At 42.8% G+C, this 20,749-nt stretch overlaps 1 protein-coding gene across 11 annotated transcripts in view; it reads left to right on the forward strand.

Annotated features, from left to right (window-relative positions):
• Window positions 1-20,749, forward strand: part of POU2F1 (POU class 2 homeobox 1) — a 511,154-nt gene that overhangs the window by 144,517 nt on the left and 345,888 nt on the right. For 7 of the 11 annotated variants that reach the window (XM_069202748.1, XM_069202752.1, XM_069202750.1 and 4 more), the window contains exon 6: window positions 17,309-17,362. The exons of the other annotated variants lie outside the window; for them this stretch is intronic. In XM_069202748.1, the coding sequence (XP_069058849.1) occupies window positions 17,309-17,362 (54 nt within the window). The remainder of the gene's footprint in view (window positions 1-17,308; window positions 17,363-20,749) is intronic. 11 annotated transcript variants of the gene reach the window in all.

The raw sequence follows: 20,749 nt of genomic DNA on the forward strand, positions 1-20,749 counted from the left end.
ACTACAGACATGTTAGGGCTGCCTGGGCTCTGCGCTGATAGGCCTTGTTCTTTATTGGTATAAATATTGTGAGCTTACGAGGATTGCACTGCCTCAATGGAAGCCTTGCTCACAACCCTCCATGGACTGAAGATGATTGGGTGCCGCATGGATACCTACGATTGGCTTATCTTAACATCAAACCAGTTTTATTAACAGGAAAGCATGCCCAACCAGAGCAGATGTAAATTAGTTTATTGGCGCATGAGTAAATGGCTTTTACAGGAACCTCGATCAGAACATATTTCCATATAGTCCTCGGTGTTGCAGCCAATATTAAACAAAATAAATAGAAGAAATAGTTACAGCTTACATTGCAGAAAAATACCAATCATCAATAAGCAAACCAGTAAGGAAATTACATTTTACTCATTACTTGGAGTCATTTTATAACCTATTTTGAAATGAATCTGTATTTTGCCCAAGTGGGTAAATACCCAGATGCTGTCTTTAATTCAAGATTAAGTCCAAGAAAATGTAGTATTATAGCCAAGTTGTTCATTAAAGAACGTTAAACAGATAAGTGATGTGCAAACAAAGTGCAATCCTACCAAATAAAATCAACTATAAAATCAGTAATTAGTAGGAAGGAAGTCAGAAAAAAATGATTTGCAGATGTAAGCCAAATTATTGATGATCAAGCTATCTGAGAATTTTGTTTTTAAATCAGTAATATACTTGGGTGCAAGTCTTCTAAGATGTAATGTTGTATTACCAGCCCTTGGATGGTGCTCAGCACAGTCCATGCCAGAATTTTGCTATCGGTCACTATTCCCTTCTTGACTTTGTGCAAAATGTCTGACCTCTGGATATAGTTTTTCAACATTTTTGATGGCTTGTAGATGTTCAAGTAGCCTCTTTTTAACAAGGGAGATACTGCTCCCAACATACTTGCCACAAAGGTATGGTAATACATTTGCAGTATAACCAGCACTGCAATTTTTATATTTGCTGTTCGCAATTGCAGCAAGGAACATCATACACTTCTCTGTTGGTCCTATTCTTGCATGCCTTACATGAAGAAAAAATATGGAATAACTTCCTGACTTGGAGCCATATTTTCTGCAATCTTTCTATAAGTAACTATGTACCAAATGCTCATTTAATGATTCCCCTTTTCTCTGTGTGCTCAAAGGGGTAATGTAAAGATTGTCTTCAGTGGTATTACCCGATCTAAGGATGGACCAGTGTTTCTTGAGATGCTTTCTAATCCTGATAAAGTGTAAGGGGTGACAAATCTGTCTGCAGGCACTCAGGCACTTTCATTTTCTACACAGTATCAAACAGGTTTTGTCATTGGATAACACCTTCTGTTTTTAGGTCGAGCGCATAAGCGCTTTGAGCTGTTTTAAGTATTGTGGGCTTTTAACCATGCCCACCTCACGCCCTTCATCTTCACTAGTTCGTGGGCTTGCTTTTCAAAAATCACTTGACATTGGTAAATGCTTTGTTTATCCTGCCTTCTGATGGTTTGGTTACCGCCTTTGACACCGACCGTGTTGCAGGCATAATTGCACGGTTGTCGATATACTTCAGCGTGGGCAAACTGCTTTTTTGGGCCGAGCGCACAATCACTCCGTCGCTGTTGTAATCTCTTTTTGGACTTTTAACCACACCCATGTCACGGCTGTCACTTTCATTGCTTCGTGGACATGCCTTTTAAAATCTGCTTGATTTCATTAGTGAGAGGCATGCATACGTCACGCCTTTTCCGGTGTTTAGCCCTCCTCGAGCGCACCGTCCAACTACTGAAAATATTCGAGGCTCTATGTTTTCAGCCTGGTGTCTGCACTACTTTATCTTTGTATTTTCCGCATAGCGAAATCAATTTCAGCGCGATCGTGCTGGGTTTTACATACCGCATTCGCGCTCGTTTTTTTTCTTTCAGTTTATGTGGAAAGAAAAGTCTGGTTAGGAGTTTAGAACGCTAATAGCTCCAACCCGAGCAAATGTGAGACCCGTTGCATTTCAAATGCTTGTTTCTTTTGCCTGTGCCCATTGGCTACTGTGGCGACCATGGTGCTCTGTGCGAACTCGATCAGTGGTATCGTTCTCACATTATATGCACTCTGATCTGCTTAGTACACGTTCTTTGGAGCAGGTAGACAACAGTACTTCTCTCTCTCCAGAAAAAAGATAAATCGCCAGAGGTATTTTGACATTTTTACATTACGTGCACTTTGTGATTTCCTAGTTCCTAGGCACTAACCCTCTGTGTTACCTTATGATGACTCCAAGCTTCCACTAGACAATAGTACGTTCTCTCTCCAGAAAGAGCATTAACCGTCTGCTTTGCCTTATAATGAGTCCAAACTTCCACTAGACAAGCGTCCAGACTTCCACTAGACAAGCGTATGTTCTCTCTCCAAAAAGAACTTTAATCCCTAGTTATTTTGACATTTTACATATATGCACTCTGATCTGCTTAGTAACCGTTCTTTGCAGCACACATATTCATTCTGGGACGTGTAGTTTTATTTTTATAGCATGATACAAGCTGGAAATCAGGCTTTGGAGTAGTATTCGTGGAGTTGTTCGGTTTCCTAGTTCGATGGTGATTCGCCCATTTAGGTTTTTTTCAGCTTTGCATTTCGGAACTTGTGGTTTTATTTTTTTAAGTGATGCAAGCTGCGAATACAAAGCAGAAACCTGACTAGATGGATTACACATGTTTGAGTCTCTGACACTTGAGCTGTGTGTGCGCGTGTATTTATAAAAATAACTTCCAGGAGAGCTTATTTTACAACTAATATTTCAGTTAAAAACTGAGGGAGGATCTTTAATATCATGTGAGGTGGCTCTCCTCAAGGATGCGAAAAATCATGAGCGTTTTGTTAGACTCCCCAGACTGCAGGAAAGGGACAGTGATCCAGTAAGCACACATTCTTGGAGTACAATTATTTATTCATTGCCCTGTTTTGCACCTGGGAGTAGTTTGTATTTTAAGGGCATTGTTTAAAAAATATTCCAGTAGGACTACTAATCCTTTAGCTATTTACAGGGCTAGTGGAATTATGTGGCAGAAAGGACCAAAACATGCGGCAGGGTTGACCAATTAATGTGGCAACTGATAAAATTAGAACAGTAAATGTTCCAGGTTTTTTCAGGCAGCATAAGTGTAAAAGCGTTAACGTAATAATGTTGTTCCTGCTTACATTTCTCTTGAATTACTTAATATAGCATTCTCTATGAGTTTGCTTTTTCCAGGATGTTGTTACTTACTTTTTTCCTCAACTAGCATATTACTCTTGCCTTCCCTTCCTCATAACTTATTTGCCATTTTCTGGTTATCCAGCGCCGCAGGTTCATACGAATGGCAATAGCGCTATGCAGATATCATCACTCTGCTGTATATAAAAAAAAGTTTAAAAAAAAACACATTTTCAATGCCAAGAGCTCTAACTTTCACAAATGGGAGACCGATTGCATTGCGAATGCTTGTTTTTTTCTGCAAGTGGCTCTGCTTTAGTTAGAAACTCTTTTTGGGAAATTAAATAAAACCAATAACTGCTGTAAACCAAAACCATTTCTTTTAGGGTTCGACTAAACACCGCTTTTGCTTTTTTTGCTATAGACCTGTTGATTCCATTGTATTAGGAATCCTCAGAGTAGACTTTGAGGCAGCTTTTTCTGGTGGTTGGAATGGTTTGTTGTCTGTATCGGGCCTCTGCTCCCAATTTGATGGCATTCCTCCTTCTTGAGTTTGACTGATTCGGGAGCAATTCACTCTCTCTGCTGTGACTGGATGAGTTATTTCCTCTCACTACTTACGAGCCGACCTTGTTTTGTGTTCAGCACTCCTTGGCGACTGCATGTGCTTTCTTGTTCTTCCTCGTCCCTCCCCCTGATTTGTGTCTGTTTTAGCCACCACCTCACTCACCGTCACCTTTGCTGCCTCTCCCTGTTTTCTGGCACCTCGGGCACTATTTTTTTTTCCCCCTTTTCCTCCTCACTCACCCATTGCTTCCCGTTGTCTGTTTTGCAGTGGTGTGTTTATCTACATGTTTATTTATCTCTGCTGACTGACCACTTGCAATCTTTTTTCGTGCTCTTATGGAATTTCGTTATTTACTTATAATTTACGGTTCTAAAACATCGGTTTGCCATGTTGGAACTGTAATGGGCAAATATTAGAAAGGCCACCTGTTGGTGACTACCAATGCGTATGGCATGTAATGTGACTGTGTAATGTCTTCTTAATAAAAGCTCCATCACGAGAGGGCTGCCCTTGTGCATGCGTTGTGCTGCACTGGCAACTGCTTTTGGCATTAATACCAATAGCGCAAGCATTGACAAAACCAACAGCCATGCCTTCTACCACCAGGACCTGTGACTTTGAAAATGTTTGTTTCGTTCTTGTATATGCTGCAAAACCTTGCCGTGGGGTTAATTGTGAGCCACATCCCTCAGTGTGCTTCTCAGCTGTACTTAACAGCTTACTGTAGAATCTTACTTAGCTGCAAATATTTAAACAGTAATATCTGCGCAGGCGAACAATTTATTTGTGAAACAATTACTATGTTTACATTTGTTGTACTTGAAATTGGTGAGCTGTACTGGACACCTGTGCACACAACAATCAAGAGACTTCCCACATACCTTTCCTATGTCTCAGAGAGTCTCCCCCTCATTCCCTAGCTGCCCCGTTTCACACGCCGCTTATTCTCACATCCTCTTCAGCCTAGTTTCTCACTGTTTAACCCTCATGATAAATAGCAGCAGGGTTGTCATGTGTTGTGATTGGTGCATTTCTTGGTTTGGGTGCTGATAAACTCTGCTGTACCCAAATAGCCCTACTATGGCCGTGCTGCTTGTGATCAGAGTACTGGTGCAATGGGGCGCATAGAATAAGAGGAACAGAGCCTCTGTGCTAGGTGAGCAGAAGTGTGTACTTGATCGCATCTTTCAGGGAGATGTGTACTCCAGGTTCACATTCAAAGAAAGATTCTTGGAAAGAGTTATAGTTACCTTAGGGGGTGAGTTATAGTTACTTGAAAGACCTCTAACTATAACTGCTGAATTTCTATGTTTTTTTTGTGTGTAAATTCAGAACCTAACTATGACGTCCCTGTAACCTTAAGTTTTTTTTTAGTGAATTTCTGTGTTTTTCTTAACATTTAGTAATTTTCATTACTATATGTTAATCCAACCATTGCCCGTACACAGTAGGGGTTGACTGCAAGGGCTGGCCTGAAGTCTGTCCCTGTGGCCAACCACTCAACTCCATGCTGTGCACTGCCCTTTGGCCATTCACGGTGGCAGTTGGCCTGTGGCCTCTTTGGCTGTGACAATAGGTGTGAGAGTGGCTGTCAGGATGTCTGTCTGGGTGTAAGAGTGTATACATCAATGTTTTAGTGGGTGCGTCAGTATGTGCTCGGTTCTGTAAGTGAGTGCATGAGTCAGTGGGTCTGTGAGTGTGTTTGTGACAGTCTGTCTGGGCTGTGAGTGGGTGCGTAAGTGTCTGAGTGGGTTTGTGAATGGGTAAAAGATTGAAAGAGGTATAGAGAGATTTAGAGAAAGAGAGGGAGAGAGTTGTTTAGGCTTTGATATATGTCATACTTAGAATGAGATTTCTGGACAAATTAAAAAGCAAAATGTATTTGTCATTGAAAAAGAGTAAGATTACCTTTCATTATGAGCCTTAAAGATTTGTAGTAAAAAAAAAAAAGAGGGAAACTAGTCTGGCTTTACTCAAACCCTCAGTGCTCAGCTTTTCTTTTTTTGTATTTTTTAAGCCTTTTATGGGCTATCTGGGACCACAAGGGAAGCCTCAAGGCCTCCCCCGCAGTGCCATTGCTTCAGCTTGCTGAAGCATTTCATCTCTGTTCCCTGCCGCATGCAGAAGACAGGGCTGAAAGCTTTGGTTTTTGACAGCGGGACTTGTGTAAAGCTGCTGCCAAGCCACAGCAGACAGCTATGTCCCGGGGGTTGGCACCCCGGGACATAGGAGCAGGCCTTGTTAATGCCCAGGCACCTGACCCACCTGGGTTCCTAGCAAAAACAAGTGTGGGAGCCTGTACTTTTTAAAAAATATATATTTTTATGTTTTTTTTTGCCCTGAATTTGCAAATATCGCAATCTTGTGGCAAAATGCTTTTTTTTGCTCTGGTTGTGCCCGTACCCTGCACACATTCCACCCAACCCTCAACGCCATACCACCTGCCTCTTCACCCCCCAAGAGTCCCAAGATAGCTGTCAACACTTTCTGGTTTGAAGTGTTGGTAGCCAATCATAAACATAAATACGAATTTCCCTAAATTTCTCAAAAACTGCTGAATGGATTTACACCAAATAGGCAAAAGATCAGTCTCTATGCCGAAAGGTACTGCTAAATTTGGTGTAATTGCGTCCAGCGGTTCGGGCTGTAGGCGTGTCTAAAGGTGCCATGGGAAAGGCAACTTTTTTGACGAAACCCCCCCCCCCCCCCCCCCTGTTTTTCTCATCCCCTGCTTGATGGATCACCTTGAAACTTTCCATGCCCAACAAGAATCACTGCAACACTGTTTTGGGAGGAAATGTTGTGAAGATTTATCAGATGGTACCTATCTCTATCTCAAAGTGAGAGATAGTGTGCATAGAGTCCAAGGGTTCCCCTTAGAGGTTGATAGTGGCAAAATTAAATCATACTAATTCTCTATTTTGTGGTAGTGTGACCGAGCAGTAGGCTTATCAGAGGGTAGTGTTAAGCACTTGTACACCCACAGGCAATAAATGAGGAACACACACTCAAAGACTTAACTCCAAGCCAATAGTTTTTTATATAGAAAAATATATTTTCTTAATTTATTTTAGAACCACAAGCCCAAAAAACACACCCTCAGCTGCACAGGGGCGCCGGGTGCAGTGTGCAGAGTTGGCGTTGGGTTTGCTATAGCAAGCAATGGCGGGACCTGGGGGTCACTTAAGCGATGCAGACAGGGCACGGGGGGCTTCTCTGGCCAGCCACCAACTAGGCTAGGCAGAGGGCCGCCTGATGGTCACTCCTGCACTGGAGATTGGTTCCTCTCGGTCCTGGGGGCTGCGTGTGCAGTTCTTGGTCCAGGCGTCTGGTTCCTTGTAACCAGGCATTCGCGGTCAGGGGGAGCCTCTGGATCCTCTCTGCAGGCGTCGTTGTGGGGGTGCAGTGGGGTCGTCTCAGGTTACTCACATAGTCGCAGTCGCTTGGGAGTCCTCTCTGCAGTGTTGGTTCTCTGGAGCTCGAGCCGGGGGTGTCTGGTGCGGACTTTGAAGTCTCACGCTTCCGGCAGAAGATTGAGTTCTTTACAAGTTGCTTCTTTGTTGCAAAGTTGTTGCTGTTGTTGAACAGTGCTGCTGTTCTTGAGAGTTTTTTGGTCCTTCGGGTTCAGGGCAGTCCTCTGAGTCCTCAGAGGTCGCTGGTCTCTGTCGGATGCGTTGCTGTGCAGGTTCTCTGAGTCTGGAGACAGGCCAATAGGGCTTGGGCCAAGTCAGTTGTCGTCTCCATCTCTGCAGGGCTTTCAGGTCAGCAGTCCTTCTTTGTGTAGGTTGCAGGAATTTGATTTCCTGGGTTCAGGGTAGCCCCTAAATACTAAATTTAGGGGGGTGTTTTTGTCTAGGCGTCAGTAGCCAGTAGCTGCTGTCCTTGAGGGTGGCTACACCCTCCTGGTGCCTCCTCCCTGAGGGGAGGGGGGCACATCCCTATTCCTATTGGGGGACTCCTCCAAAACCAAGATGGAGTATTTCTAAATGCAGGGGTCAGCTCAAGGCACCTTATGGGCTGTCCTGACTGGTAGGTGACTCCTCCTTGTTTTTCTCATTATCTCCTATGGACTTGCCGCCAAAAATGGGGGCTGTGTCCATGGGCCGGCATGTCCACTACCTGGAGTGCCCTGGGGCATTGTAACACGAAGCCTGAGCCTTAGAGGCCCACTGCTAGGTGTTATAGTTCCTGCAGTTGGGGAGTGGGGGGGGGGGGGGGTGTTAAGCATCTCCACCCACTGCAGGCTTTGTTTCTGGCCTCAGAGAGCACAAAGGCTCTCACCCCAGGGGGTCAGAAACTCGTCTCAGTGGCAGGCTGCCACAGACCAGTCAGTCCTGCACTGAAGGATTGGGTAAAATACAGGGGGCATCCCTCTGTGTGCATTTTATAATAGATCCAGCACTGGCCTCAGTGTGGGTTTATTATTCTGAGAAGTTTGATACCAAACTTCCCAGTATTCAATGTATCCATTATGGAGCTGTGGAGTTAATTTTGACAAACTCCCAGACCATATACTTAATAAGGCCATTCTGTACTTACAATGTCTAAGAATGGACTTAGTCACTGTAGGGGCATATTTCTCGCGCAGCTATGCCCTCACCTGTGGTATAGTGCACCCTGCCTTAGGGCTGTAAGGCCTTCTAGAGGGGTGACTTACTTATGCCACAGGCAGTATTTTGTGTGCATGGTATCCTGAGGGGGATGCCATTTCGACTTTGCCTTTTTCTCCCCACCAACACACACAATCTGCAATGGCAGTGTGCATGTGTCAGGTGAGGGGGTCCCTTAGGGTGGCACAACTTATGCTGCAGCCCTTAGGGACCTTCCTCGGTCACAGGGCCCTTGGTACCACTGGTTCCTTTTACAAGGGACTTATCTGTGTGGCAGGGATGTGCCAATTGTGGAACAATGGTACATTTTTAAGTGAAAGAACACAGGTGTTGGGGCCTGGTTAGCAGGGTCCCAGCATACTTCTCAGTCAAGTCAGCACCAATATCAGGCAAAAAGTGGGGGAGGTCACAGCAACAGGGAGCCATTTTCCTACAGTGCCAAAGTTATAGGCAAGTCAAAAAGCGCTTTCCTATGGAAACATGGTCCCAGCTATACCTTGGCTTTATATATATATATATATATATATATATATATATATGTTCGATGGCATGTGTAGCTGCCGATACACATGCTATGCATAGTCCTGCCATCTAGTGTTGGGCTCAGAGTGTTACAAGTTGTTTTTCTTCAAAGAAGTGTTTTCGAGTCACGGGATCGAGTGACTCCTCCTCTTTGGCTCCATTGCGGATGGGCATCGACTCTGTTAGATTGTTTTCTTTCCGCCATCGGGTTCGGACGTGTTTCTTTTCGCTCCGGTAGTTCAAGTCGGAAAAGTTCTAAAAACTCTCTAATTCGTCAGTATTGTTTTGATCGCGTATCATCTCTTATCAACACTTCGGTATCGTCGGATCCAACTTCTTTACTCGCCCTTCGGGGCACCCGTGCCCAACTCGGGCCTGGTCGGGCTGACCGCGTGGAAGCCTCCTGGACCGGACCCCATTTCGCTTCTGTCCTCGGTGCCAAGCCAAGTTCCCATATACAGACCAACATCTCGTCTGTAATCTCTGTCTATCTCCAGACCATCGAGAGGATCCTTCCGCTCGAAGAAGATTCTAAGAGACAGAAAAGTGCGCAGGTTGGAAGTGGCGTCGAGAATCACCAAACATCTCAACGTGGAGTAAGAGGAGATTATGCACACCGCAGCCTCCGTCCGAGGGTCTGATTCCGAGCAGAAGTCCGTGGAGGACAGACCGGTCACAGCAGGACAGCACTTCAGTACGCCTGCCCCTGTCCAATCCAAGCCCAAACATAAGGCCTCAGGAACGCCTCTGCCAGAAGGCCATGGCTCGACCTGCAAAAAGACCTCCGGTGACCAAGCTACAACTTCGGCACCGAGAAAGGCCACGCAACCGAAGCCTTCCGACTCGAGCCGAAGCACTGGCTCCGAAACAGGCAAACACCAACCCATCGAATCGAAGCCTCGAAAATCGCTTTTGGAGCTAAGGCCAACATTCACTCCCGGCCTTTCGATCCTGAGAAAACTGGCTTTGGAGCCGAAAAGACCCAGCAACACAGAGGAGCATGGACTTTCGAAACAACTTAAAGAACGCCATAGGTTTTCGGAGGAACTCACACAAATATAGGACATTGATGAAAGGCAGGCCAGAATTCATATTCATTAAGACACTGGCAAGATTATAACTGCACCTCCTCTGAAGACTAAGAGGAAGCTAGCCTTTCAAGGGCAATTGGACACTGATCAGCCACCAGGTAAAATGCCAAGGCCTAAGCAAAAATCTCCACCTCCACAATTTTCACCTCATCAGTCTCCTCCTCACCTCCTTGTCTCTCCACCTACTACTCCTACACCTACACAGTCTCCTGTACATTTTTGTAGATTCGCAACAGGACAATGTCGATCCATGGGATCTCTATGATCCAGATCCCATTCCGGATAACATCCCAGACTGCTATCCTTCCAAACCATAACCACCAGAAGATAGCACTGGTTACACTCAAGTTCTGGTCTAGGACGGCATCATACCACAATGTCGCCATGCACACCGAGCCTTTTGAGGATGATTTTCTCTTTAATACATTATCCTCCACTCACACTAGTTACCAGTCCCTTCCCATGCTTCCAGCCATGTTAAAGCACACACATCAAATATTTCAAGAGCCAGTCAAGGCGAGGATCATCACTCCCAGAGTGGAGAAACAATATAAACCACCTCCCTCTGACACGCATGGCTTCGGTCGTCAGGATTTAATCCTGAAATCTAGCTCGCTGTCCTTAATATGCCATTCAATGAGAAACAGCTTTTTGTCCCTGAAGTTGATACGGCCATTGAAAAGATGAAGAAAGACTCAAACACCGCTAAAGCCATGGGTGCTCTGTATACTACGCAATACAAGAGGTTCATTTCGGAAACCTCAATACAGGGGTGGTTTTAGAGCACAAACACCTGAGGCATCCACCTCACAATCCAAATCATCTTACCAGCCTCAATACCAACAAGGTGGGTTTAGAGGAACTTATAGAGGCCAATTCACCTGAGGTAGGGGGAAATATCAGCCAGCAAAACAAGCCTCACAGCCAAAACAGTGACTCTCTCCACCTCTTCCCTCATCACACTTCACCTCTGGGAGGAAGACTGCACAAAAATGAGTTACCCATTACAAAAGTCAACTGGGTATTGTCTATTATCCGCAATGGTTACTGCATAGAATTGGCACAAATTCCCCCAGATATACCTCCAAAACCACATAGTCTCCTCCCAACACATCTCCATGTTGCAAGAAGAAGTACAGTCACTATTACTCAAACAAGCCATAGAGCTTGTACCACAAGGTCAGATAGGAACAGGGGTTCACTCCCTGTACTTCCTTATTCCCAAAAAAAGATGGAACCTTGAGACCAATACTAGATCTCAGAACTCTCAATCTTTACATCAGAACACTTTCACATGGTAACACTACAGGATGTAGTCCCACTGCTACAACAGCAAGATTTCATGGCAACATTAGACCTCAAGGATGCGTATTTTCACATACCCATCCATCCAGCGCACAGAAAATATCCCAGGTTTGTAATACGGGGAAAACATTACCAGTTCAAAGTGTTACCCTTTGGGATAACAACAGCTCCCAAAGCATTTACAAAATGTCTTGCGGTAGTTGTAGCCTACCTAAGAAGGCAACACATCCATGTCTTTCCATATCTGGACGATTGGCTAATAAAATCCAGCAGTCATACACAGTGTCAAAAACATACACATTATGTTATACAAACCCTACACACTCTAGGGTTCTCTATAAACTACCAAAAATCGCACTTGCAACCTGCGCAAATTCAACAGTATTTAGGAACCACACTAAATACGCAAACAGCACTTGCAAGCCCAAGTCCACAAAGGGTACAAACATTCCACAATGTATTAGCACAAATTCAGTCAAACCAACAGTACACAGTCAAATTTGTAATGAAACTGTTGGGCATGATGGCATCATGCATCGCCTTTGTCCCAAACTCAAGATTAAACATGCAGCCCTTACAACAGTGCCTTGCAAAACAATAGTCACAGGCACACGGTCAACTTCAAGATCTAGTGTTGGTAGACTGCCAAACACGCATATCACTTCAGTGGTGGAATTCCACAAATTTAAACAAAGGGCGGCCATTTCAAGACCCTGTTCCTCACAGCACAATTACAATAGATGTATCAATGGTTGGATAGGGAGTGCACCTCAACAATCACAACATTCAAGGACAATGGGACACCAAACACAAACAACTTCACATAAATCAGCTAGAATTGCTAGCCGTATTCCTAGCACTCAGAGCCTTTCAACCTCTTCTCATTCACAAACACATTCTGATCAAAACAGACAACATGACTACAATGTATTGCCTAAACAAACAAGGAGGGACCCACTCATCGCAACTGTCCCTTCTAGCACAAAAGATTTGGCATTGGGCAATACACAACAACATTCACATGGTAGCACAATACATTCCAGGGATACACAACCAATTGGCAGATGTTCTCAGCCGAGATCATCAACAAACATGCGAGTGGGAAATTCATCCCCAAGTGCTTCAGACATAGACCTATTCACCACCAGTGAAAACGCAAAATACTGAAACTTCGCATCCAGGTTCCCACACCTTCTATCCAAGGGCAATGCTCTATGGATCAACTGGTCAAGGATATTTGCTTACGCTTTTCCCCCTCTCCCCCTCATTCCATTTCTAGTCAACAAACTGCGTCAAAACAAACTCAAACTCATACTTATAGCACCAACGTGGGCATGTCAACCCTGGTACACGACACTGATGTGTGGTACTACTGACAGATCTAACAAACTCCCCAAAAGACCAGATCTGTTAACACAAAACAAACAAAGGATCAGGCATCCAGATCCAGCGATTTGGCTCCTGAAGTCTTAGAGTTTGGATATCTACATCTTCCAACAGAGTGTATGGAAGTACTTAAACAAGCTGGAAAACCCACTACCAGGCAGTATTATGCGAACAAATGGAAAAGGTTTGTGTTTTACTGTCAATCTAAACAGATAGCCCCTCTTTCAGCATCAATACAAGACATTGTAGGTTACTTGCTTCATCTGCAAAAAGCAAATTTAGCTTTCTCATCCATAAAAATACATCTCACTGCTATTTCAGCGTATTTGCAAAATATACAACACACCTCTCTATATAGAGTCCCTGTTATGAAAGCCTTCATGGAAGGACTAAAACACATCATACCACCAAGAACACCCCCAGTGCCTTCGTGGAATCTAAATATTGTACTCACACAACTCATGGGTCCACCATTTGAACCTATGCATTCATGTCAGATTCAATACTTAACACGGAAAGTTGCATTCCTAGTTGCAATTACTTCATTAAGGAGAGTTAGTGAAATCCAAGCTTTCACTATTGAACAACCCTTCATACAAGTACACAAACATAAAGTGGATCAAAATAATGGTGTGTAATAATAGGGGAGTGTAAGGCGCTCAGGATAAGAAGTTGGCAAAATTACAATGGCTATGGGGTGCCTACACAAGGGAAAACACCCATCCCTCAAAGGTTTAAACTAAACCCAACAATTTATAGACATAACATGAGGCCCCCCATCAATATTTACAATTACAACAATCAAAGTGTATATTGACCCAATTGAATATAGTTAGAAAAAACAAATTATTCAAATTTAACACAATGCCGCAATGTCCAATCCAGTCCAATGGTTTATTGAATTAATATCTTCAAATCACTCAGCAACCCATCCATGGAAATACAATTCAAGCCAACACGTGTTTCGTCATGGGAAATTCTTACATCCCAAACGACTTCTTCAGGGCTGGAAATTGTAAGCAAATTGTTTGAGTTAGAAACCAAAATGCTCAAACTTCATAGTTAGATATTAAGTAGAAATCCCAGATTAAAGCTGAAAGTCCGGAACCCAATGACCAAGTGAGAGGAAAGAAATACTGTAGTGTTTGAATTGAATATTTTTGTCTTCACCGGAAAAGGAATAAACCCTAATAAAAAACCAAAATTGTGTAGTAACAAAAGAAACACCATTATCTGTATAAACACACCCTTTTGTGTCATGCCAGTGATATCCTAGATATGTTACACATGCACTATACAGAGTGAATTAATAGTGTGGATCCCATAATTGGTGTCTAAATAGCTCCACATAACCCCTAGCAGTACCTCATATTTAAACGAAATCCAATGCAAACGGATAATCTTGTCCGTTTATAACCGTTGCCGATAATATGACACACCGATCAAAGTTATCCAAGTCTAACCACAAAGGGAGAAAAACCAAATAAATGTAAAAATGATTTACACAAAACAAAACAACACCCATGTGTTGAATCCAGACTCCAAACATGTGGTTCCTAAGTTAACACCATATAGAGTACCTTGAATTTATGGCCCAATAGTATAAATGATGATTCAAAGTTCATATAGTTTCCATCCGTAAGCTATAAAAAAGAGAAACAAGTACTGAATATAGATGCTTCCTGATTAATAGAGTCTCATATTTAAATCTTTTCTTAACCGGAACATAACAACATTAGGGAGAACCCTTCCCCCCCAGTCACTCACCAAATAAGGGAGATCAATCCGAAAGACGGCGTTGTCGTATTAGGAACGCCGAGCTGTGAGTACGCAAATCGCGCTCCTGATCCCGGAAGCTAAAAATAGACTTACGGTGTCACCGTATGAGCCACTGCCGCAGAAAGAGAAAACGGACAAATGTCCGCTAGTATTAAGATGGGACCAAAGGTTCCCTGTAAAGCAAAAAACAACCCCAACGCGATCGATCCAGCTCAAGTAACCTGATTTTGCATGTGCAACGTAAAAACCGCATACATGTAAACAATCAAATTATAATAACCAAATGGCAACCCTGATTATAAAACCTATATGTAATCGGTCTGGTTAGTGTAATCCTTTTTTTATATAAAAGAAGTGGAGAACCAATGAAACATAATCGGTTAGAAATTATTAAACGAAATATCCATGTGACAACCACCATTAGTCAAAAATAGAAGCCACCTATTTCTAATATTAACCATAATTCATTAGAGACCTCAACCCACATTATCAATCAGAGTTCTAACCTAATCCATATTCAACATATAATGTTGAGATAGAATTCTATCCAAGTTCTCAGTCACATATTATTCAAAAAAGAGAAAAGCCAAACCCTAAGAGTCAGACAGTTGGCAAGGATTGGTAAAAAAAAAAACCACATTGTTTAACAACCCAATTGAAATATGAAACCTTTATAACCCCAATGTTGAAATTGCAACAATTTATGTTTGAGAATTTTGGTTGTTAACTCTATTCGTTATAACAAGCTCCCCAACCACAAGATAATACAATTACATCAAATGCACCAACATCATATTGATATAAATTAAGACAAGATTTACATGAAAAGATACTGTACAAATATAAGTCAAATTTCAATCTCCCAAGAAGAACGCCAATTCTCTATCAGAATTGAGACCCGATTCTACGGCCTAAAGTGGTACTTCGGACAAACCCAAAATTTCTACCAAAGGTGATATCACCGTTTCATATCAGTCAAACAGTGGAACTCCCAGTCTTCTTCCCACAGCCAGACTCTGTAGCAGAAAGAGCGCTGCATACATTGGACATTAAAAGAGCTATAATGTATTACATTGATAGAACGAAATCATTTAGGAAAACCAAACAGTTATTTGTGGCGTTCCAGAAGCCACATACTGGTAATCCTACCTCAAAACAAGGACTAGCTAGATGGATAGTAAAATGCACCCAAACATGTTACCTAAAAGTTAAAAGGCAGCTATTAGTAACACCAAAAGCACATTCCACCAGGAAAAAAGGAGCAACAATGGCATTTTTAGGAAATATACCAATGACAGAAATCTGTAAAGCAGTCACTTGGTCAACACCACATACATTTACCAAGCATTACTGTGTAGATGTATGAGCAACACAACAGGCCACAGTAGGACAGGCTGTACTAAGAACACTATTTCAAACAACTTCAACTCCTACAGGCTGACCACCGCTTATGGGAGGCAAAACTGCTTTGTAGTCTGTGCATAGCATGTGTATCTGCAGCTACACATGCCATCGAACGGAAAAGTTACTTACCCATTGTACATCTGTTCGTGGCATGTTCCGCTGCAGATTCACTTGCGCCCTCCCCGGGAGCCTGTAGCCGTTTAAATTAAAACATTCATTTGTACATATGTATATATATCTCTATTCCATTTGCATGGACATCTCTTTTCTTTATACTCTTTCACTCCAACCTTACCCTCTGCGGGAACCACTCTGTCCCATGAACATCTGGCTCCAGCAGCGCTGATTGTGCTCCACAAGGCACACTTCATCCTCCCAGGCTGATTTGCACTCTTGCCTTAAAGCTTGATTACAAAGACAGTCTCTACGTCAGTACTTGAAATGGGTTTATTTTACCTAAGCATACAAACAGAACAGGGTCACCAGGGAATCCCAGTGCCCAACCTTTAGATAGAATCCCATGAGATCACTCAGGGTGCAAGCCAATCTCTTAAGAGAACTTCCAAGGTAATTCACAATCGAGCTCACTTAGTGATTTTCAGAAGAGCAGTCCTCTGTGTTGATGTCACTTTGCTGTGTGGTTGGTAATGTTTAGGTATCCCATGGACCCTTGAAAGAACGGACTTAGGGTCCACTTTAGTATCGCACTTGCCTCACATTGTCCAATAATTATAATAAAAATAATAATAAAATGTATATAGAGGGGCTTTAAATTATTCCTCTGCAACCACTAGTTTCTTCATTTGTCATTCACACATTGCTTCCATCTCCATGATAATCAGCAAGGGGAAATAGATCCGACTACTGCAGCCCTAAGCTCTCCTCACTACGAGTGTTGGCATTTTGCTTGTGCACAGTCATCTAAAAAGTAGCCATGTATTGTTGTTTTGGATCATTTTGTACTTTCTTTTTTTTTTTTTTTTTTTGCAAGCACATGCATACCACCTTTTGAACGCAGCATTTCACTTTTTAGTTATTTTTAATACGTATTGCATATATTCACAAAGAAATTAAATTGTAGGCTTGCCAAGGCCACGCTTATTGGCTTTCCCAATGCTTCCTTAATTTGAGAAGTCAACCAGAAGACTGATTGGCCTACAGAAAATGTCCTCAATCTCTTTTGCCTGCTATCAAGTCTCTAGTAATAAGAACTACTGTTATGTAAACATTAGAGCACCAATTCAAATTTACTAATCCATTTAGAACCCTTTATCTCAACTGCTGCAAAGCTACTTCCATTCCTCTTTGCCACGTCTCTTCCGCAGCACCAAAATAGTTTCACCCCAGCTGGGCTATGCCTAGCTTCCAGTGACTGATTTGGCAGGTGTCTAATCGTTCACTGCTCTTTAGGTGTATAACAAATCCTCACTCCCATTCTTTGCACTATGTTGTAGGTCCAGCTCGCTGGAACAAGTTTACAGGCTGCTGCCCAGTCCTTAAATGTACAGGTAAGGATTGCTTTACCGCCCTCATCTTTCAGTCCACACCATCCCATTCCATATGTCCTGGTGCCAGGCTGACATTTGCAGTTTTCTAAGTACCATTGTTTAACCGTAGGGTGGCGACCCTTCATCGTCCTGATGCCCAAGAACAACCCTAAGTCTTGCAGCAATGTAGGATTGTTTCTTCATTTAAACCGTGCATGTTGATGCATCTGTTGCCAACCATGGCATTTTGTTCCCCACCTTGCAAGTTGGATGCTCTTGTTCTCTGAAGAGAATATGTAAAGTAGTAGTTTTGCATGTTGTAACGTGTAAAAAGACACACAAATGTTTTCCTTTTCACAAAATGGTTAATAACGTGAATCAAAGCATTTTGAATTTAATGAAGTCATTTTATTAGAGTATTTAATATTGATAGGATGCAAAACTTATTTGGCTTGTCTAATTAAAATGTCTACTGTCTAGAAATGGCTTGTTGGGAGTTCACAGAAAATGTGACACTATTCTCATAGGGGTGCAGGGACCGAGAGCAAATGTGGGCCGTCTACATTTGTATCCTCCCTTTCATATAACACAACAGGGCAAGTGAGACAAAGAAAGGTCAATGTCGAGAAAATTCTTTATTCCGGGAGACCCTGTAGTCAATATATGACCAAAATAGATCAAACTTCCTATGATATTATGGGAGTCAATTCAAAAGATTGAAAGGTATGGTGTCCTCCCGTATAGTTGACTACCAATCTACAAACCGCAGACGCTATTAGGCTTGCTTATAAGTAACAAACTCCTAATAAGCCCCTGACTATGTTCTGAGGACTAGAAGAAATCAGAATTACGAGAATATTACTGCTGTAAGTGGCACTGGCCTTACAAATGAAACAAGGTTTGATATAGTTTGAATGCAGGGTTGAATCACCAGGGCCAGCCAGACACAAATACTCGTATTTGCTGTGGAATTTCATTTCGGTCTATGGCCCTGTTTATGCAGCCGGAGCAACCATGTGACTCATCCCTGAATGCTTAAGCATATAAAACTGAGGTGCTGTCTTCAGTAAGCAGAGCTCTGGGTAAACTAATCTATAACTGGCCGTGAACGTCTCTTGTTTACAAACCCCTCTCACTTTGCAGCCAGAGAAAGTGAAGTGAATTGTGCGACAGTTGTGCTGGGGTAATGGGAATGTGAAAGGAAATGCTGAAGGATGTCATTTTTGTAACACACAATAAAATGTAAGTACGTGTTAATGAACAGCACACTTTCATCAGCTGGAAAAGCAAAAATGAAGCTTTTTTTTTTTTTTTGTAATTGTGAAGTATGGTAGAGATAAATATTTTGATAGAATCGATACAAATCAAGACACTTGAATTGGTGATGCACAAATGATAAATATTCACCTAGACCAGATTTTCCCACATTATCATTTGAGTGCATTATAGTTTTATCAGTAGAACTTTGTCTGTGGCATTTGCAATGGAAAATGTGTGGTCTGTAAATGACAGTGCGGAACCACACAATGCTTTAGTTACATTAAAAAATCGCCTGCGTTCTGTCCATTAAAGCTAGGTGGGCCGCAGAAGTTTGACGTCCTAAAATTGCATTGTGGTTCTGGATTAATGCCTGGTCGTTTACTTCTTTGGCGACATTGCGAGTGGAGAGGGTTCACATTGTCTCCATACCTTATATTATTTTTTGTTAAGGCTCTTAAATCATCAGTTGTCCTTATTTAGTTGCTATTTATACACTTGAATGGATGGTCAAATGGTGAAGACCAAGTGCAGATTTCATTCTTGCTTTGAAGGAAATCGTTTTGCACATTTTAACTAGTGAATAACCAACACAGTGTAAAGAACGGCACTTGGTGTAGAGAAGAAATTGTTTGGTCATTGATGGAGCACAGTTGTGCGTTCCAAGATCTGGCATGCCCTATACACAAGACTTGTTAAGGCGGAGAGAGAATTAAGGAGAGACATATTTGATTCATGACAAAGCTCCTGTAACTTCTCATTCTAGGAGACATGGTTGAAAATTGCATTGGTTGCCATGGTAAATTCTCATCCCTGAGAGGGATGTTGGCAAACAGGCTATATCTCCCGAGCAGAGTGTTTACTGTCCCATGCTGTAATTATCTCTGAATGACTGGCAGAATTAATAAGAACTTTATGTTAATTAGCCCGTGCTGCAGTCCCCAGAACAGGTGGTGGCAAATATGCAAATCAATGCAGAATTTAAATGTTCTGCATAAGTAGTTCTAATTACCATAAAGTGTTCGCCTTCCATGCTTGCTTCTACCTCTACTCTGCAGTATTTTCTCATTGTGTAGTTTGTCATTGCAACTTAAGACGTGCTGAGTTACTTTTTTTAAATGTCTTGAGATTATTAAATGATATGGATGAAGAATGTTAAACCTCCAGGACACGTATTTTCATAAACCCACCCTCCAGTTCCACAGATGTTTCAGGATAGACCAACAGCATGTTCAATTTGCTGTGCTCCCCTTAGCCTCAACAGTGCCCCCTCCGGTGATCACAAAAGCGATGGCGGTGGTTATAACCTATCTTTGAAAGTTAGGGATGCCAGCTTTCCCCTACATTTACAACTGTCTGTTGAAGGGCGGCTGCCTCGTCAGTTAGGAGGAACCACTTTCAGATTGCAGCAGACCCCCTTTATGTTGGGGTTCACAATATGTCGAAGGCACACCGGACTCCTTCAAGGTCTGCCTTTCATAGGAGTTGTCTTGGATACGGTGCAGTTAAGGGCCTTCCCTCACTCAAACCTAGTCCAGCACATTTGGGTTTAAATCAGTGTTTCTACCTCGCCCAGGGTCTCAGAGAGAGTGTTTTGGATGCTTCTTGACTTCCTGCATCAAGTTCATCGACTTTGTTGGGTGTTGTATGCAGTGGGCTCTGCAGTGGCATCTGAAGTCTCAGTGGCCACCATGAGAACCTGTTGGATTCCATCCAGGTTTCAGAGGAAACTGCACTAGATTTGAAGTGGTGGCTGTTTGACTGCAGTTGGACCAGTTGAAGACTCCTCTTTCTACCCTGCACAGAGCTGATGTTGGTGACGGATGCGTTATTGCTTGGTTGGGGGGTTCCTCTGTGGGAGGTTGTTTGAAGGACTCTGTCTCCACATCTACCTGTTGGATTTGCGAGCTGTTCCTGTCGAGTAGCTGGCCTTCCTACGATCCATGAACGGGGACTCCTACAACTTCTCATGGACAGCACCACCGCTATGTGGTACTACGAGCAGAGGTTTGTTGGACCTGTGCCAGAGTTTTCTGTGCCCCTAGAATTGGCTTCAGCGTCAGGGTATCCCTCTGATTATAAACCGCCTTGCGAGATCTTTAAGCGCCAGAGTGGACAAGCTCAGCTAGCAGCACCTGGTGGATCACGAAT

This window comes from Pleurodeles waltl, chromosome 8 (genome assembly GCF_031143425.1).
Source record: "Pleurodeles waltl isolate 20211129_DDA chromosome 8, aPleWal1.hap1.20221129, whole genome shotgun sequence".
NCBI lineage: Eukaryota > Metazoa > Chordata > Amphibia > Caudata > Salamandridae > Pleurodeles > Pleurodeles waltl.